The sequence below is a fragment of the Pyrus communis genome, chromosome 15, assembly GCF_963583255.1.
Source record: "Pyrus communis chromosome 15, drPyrComm1.1, whole genome shotgun sequence".
NCBI lineage: Eukaryota > Viridiplantae > Streptophyta > Magnoliopsida > Rosales > Rosaceae > Pyrus > Pyrus communis.
In genome coordinates, this window is record NC_084817.1 from 11,824,778 (window position 1) to 11,828,338 (window position 3,561).

At 38.1% G+C, this 3,561-nt stretch overlaps 1 protein-coding gene across 1 annotated transcript; it reads left to right on the forward strand.

Moving 5' to 3' along the window:
* The first annotated feature begins 455 nt into the window (after nucleotides 1-455).
* Nucleotides 456-2,169, forward strand: LOC137716910 (small ribosomal subunit protein uS17). Its single transcript, XM_068456262.1, has 6 exons — nucleotides 456-567; nucleotides 653-693; nucleotides 862-962; nucleotides 1,439-1,583; nucleotides 1,662-1,751; nucleotides 1,886-2,169. The coding sequence occupies exons 1-6, from the start codon at nucleotides 556-558 to the stop codon at nucleotides 1,974-1,976; spliced, it is 480 nt and encodes a 159-aa protein (XP_068312363.1). The 5' UTR covers nucleotides 456-555; the 3' UTR covers nucleotides 1,977-2,169.
* Nucleotides 2,170-3,561: the final 1,392 nt, after the last annotated feature.

Here is a 3,561-nt window from a genome sequence, read left to right on the forward strand (position 1 = left end):
AATATGATTGGTTTATATGATATTGTATATGTAAAACTACCTTCCCACTTTCCCACTTTTTTGAGTAACTTAAAAATGAAAAAAAAAAAAAACTTGCAAGTGGCCCTTTACCACAATGGTGGAAAAGTGTTAAGCCCTGGCATAACGGCGTGAGTTTGAACCCATTTGTGACTAATCTAAAATTTAATCTAACAAAATCTATCGTTTAACCAAAAAAAAAAAAAAAAAAAAAAAACCAGAAACCCTACTATTTCATTTGATTACGTGGCATTATGTGTCCACACTTCACACGTTCTTGCCTCCTCTTATCTTTCTTACATGAGCCCAAAAGGCCCAAGTTTTCATCAAAAGATTAGAAAGCCCAAGATTTCTAATTAACCTTTTGGCAGATCTCTCTTAAACGGAACCAAGGACATTTTAGTCAATATACCAATTAGGGTTTCCACATATATCCGTCTCCAGCATCGCCACTTCCGTTGATTAGGGTTTTTGCTCATTCTGTAACTCTCTGCTTAAGGCGTCGGCTTCCTCCACTCTCCTCGAACCAGCTCGAAAATGGCGGAACAGGTAGATCTCTCTCTCTCTCTCTCTCTCTCTCTCTCTAACTTTTCCGTTTTCTCAATTCATCGTTTCGTGCTTGTTTTTGTTGCAGACCGAGAAGGCTTTCTTGAAGCAGCCTAAGGTTTTCCTCAGGTAAACAATTGATTTCAAAATCTCACATTATTCAAGCTTTTTTAAGATCGGATTTGGTTCGTGTATTCGTTCATTTGCTTCTGCCGAAATCAAATGATTTTGTTTGTTTATTTATTTAATAACATAATATTAATAGGTATAATAAATGGAAATTATGAATTTTTGCAGCTCAAAGAAGACAGGGAAGGGAAAGAGGCCTGGAAAGGGAGGCAATCGCTTCTGGAAGAGTGTTGGGTTGGGATTCAAGACCCCCCGAGATGCTATCGAAGGTATATTTTAATGTTTACTTTTCTGGTGGTTGTTATTCATTTTATTAGATATTTGCAATTTCAAGCATATGGGCTATATTGTTTAATTATTATCCATGGACCCCTGTTTGATCTAAATCGTGTAATCGGTACAAATTTATATTCTTTTTTAGGTTGAGATTAAAGTTCGGAAACCTAACTGGTGAATAATATCTTACAACTGTGATACTTCGTGTATTTTGATTTGATTGTAATATCGTCTCAGGCTCTCAGCTCATTTGCTTGTATGATTAATTAGAGATGCCATGAAATGCTTTGAGATTTATTGTTGCTTCTTGGCATTTGTCATGTACATTTAATGATGCAGTGAGTTGAGTGATGTGGGGAGGCGAAGAACGCTTGAAGGGGTTTTGTTAACTGTAAATGGTACAATGACTTGTGATTTGAAGTTTGGTGGTCATCTTTTACATAAAAGAACTGCTTGCGTATAACTGCAGGAACATACATTGACAAGAAGTGCCCATTCACTGGCAATGTCTCCATCAGGGGTCGTATTCTCTCTGGTACTTGCCACAGTGCCAAGATGTCGAGGACTATTATCGTTCGTCGTAACTACCTGCATTATATTAAAAAGTACCAGAGGTGAGGCTAAATTACTATGAGAAAGTGAAGTTTTCTTCTGTTTCTTAACAACAGGATAATCAATTTTTCACTTTGTAGATACGAGAAAAGGCACTCTAACATCCCAGCTCACGTTTCACCTTGCTTCCGTGTGAAAGAGGGAGATTATGTCATCATTGGGCAGTGCAGGTTAGATTTTATTCATGTTGCTCGTTAATTTCGTGAAACTGTTACTGATTGGTTTTTTAATGCTCTAGTTTGTTTACCCATTAGTAGTCAATTTGTATTTTTGTTTAATCAGTGATTCTGTCTGAATTTTGTAGGCCATTGTCAAAGACAGTGAGGTTTAATGTGTTGAAGGTGACTCCAGCCGGTTCATCTGGAACTGGGAAGAAGGCATTCACTGGAATATGATTTTGCCGTTTCGGGCAGTATGTTAGTGTTACTTTTGTGCAAGAAGTACATTTAGATTGAGCTACTCTTGACAGATGAACTGTTTTTTGGCATTTTATTTGCTTTTAAAATATTCATCATTCTAAGGTGAGTTTAAGGTTTTTGTTGAACCATTATCTTGAATTTTGCTATCCATATTCTCAGTTTATATTCATATTGTTGCGAATGTGTGGGTCTGCCAATTTAGTGCATTCAAACATATACTAGCTAGTCTAGTGTCGGTTGCCAATGGTTATTTGTTTAGAGGGGGTCAGAAGGGATTAGACATGATTGAAATTTTAATCCTTTACGCCCCCGTTTGGTTGGGTGGATGGTATAGATTATATCCAATTAAAAGGGCCGAGTCCAATTCTCTGTTTGATGGTGTTAAATGTGTCATGGACAGGATAGGTTAGGATAGGTTATGTGTGAAATATATTGGTTATGTAACCCAACCTTGCACACAAGTTATACAATTGAAGGATGTGTGGATTTAGTCGGAGCAACGCCTTCTGTCATCTTCTCGTCATCGTTCACCATCATTTTTCCATATCAAAATGAAGAAATACTGAAAATTTGTGATTCTCTCTCTGTGATGTGAGCAGGGGGTTGACTGGTCGGTGGTGGGGGGAAGGAGGAGAGTTAAAAGGCGGAGAGAACAAAGAGAGTACTCAAGAGAGATGAAAGAGAGGGTTTGAGAATGCTGAATGATAGAATGTAAGAGAGAGAGACACTGAACCTTAAGTTAGACTGGATGTTTGAGATTAAATCTCAACCAATCCAACGGTCCACATAATTCTTAAACCTAATTTACAATTAAATATATATTATAAAATGTGGCTCAGTTCAGGATTAACGAACAAAGGCACATGTGATCTTGAATCCCGTACCAAACTTTTTGGGATTGGTTCGGTTTTGGGTACTGAACGGTTCAGGAATTTTGATTGGGATGTTTTCGGTTCGGTTTTGTGACATTTTTACTTCGTTTCGGGATTTGTAGTATTTTTCTTACCCCTAGAATAAGGAAGTTGCAGGGTCACAAGTCCTGGGTGGTTTGTCTACACCAAACAAATGACTCGACTCCCATCCTATCCTGTCCAAAGTCAAAGAAAGGGGTATTAACATTCTACTTGTCAGATCTCTTGTTCGTATACTGCCGGCATATGCAACTCTTTTCCTTTATAAATTCAACTTCAATATGAGATCCATCTTATACATGAAATGAGTAAGTTTCGATGGGCGATACCTGCATGTTCACATACATATATTACTCAAGCAAAAGAAGAACTAAACAACCAAAAAGAAATCTGCATAACTTGTTGACCATAAAAACTACTTAGCCTATGTGGCGCGCATGCTGAGTAATTAATAAGCTAATTACGTCCTACGGTTGAATGATGGGTGTGCCAACTTGTCGCCCGAACTTGGCCGGGGGATAATAAATGTTGATGTGGCGTTGGGCACGCTGGTGACTTTTGCGTCTTGCGATTGCAGTTGAGGAAGGAACCGTCTCGGCCTTCTAAAGCCTGATAATAAGGCTGCTAGTTTCTTTGAAGTTCGTGAATCA

Excerpts from the sequence above, each read along its gene's own strand:
- LOC137716910 (XM_068456262.1), top strand. Across the intron at positions 963-1,438 it reads CCCCCGAGATGCTATCGAAG|GAACATACATTGACAAGAAG; the intron begins GTATATTTTAAT and ends GTATAACTGCAG. Across the intron at positions 1,752-1,885 it reads GTCATCATTGGGCAGTGCAG|GCCATTGTCAAAGACAGTGA; the intron begins GTTAGATTTTAT and ends TGAATTTTGTAG.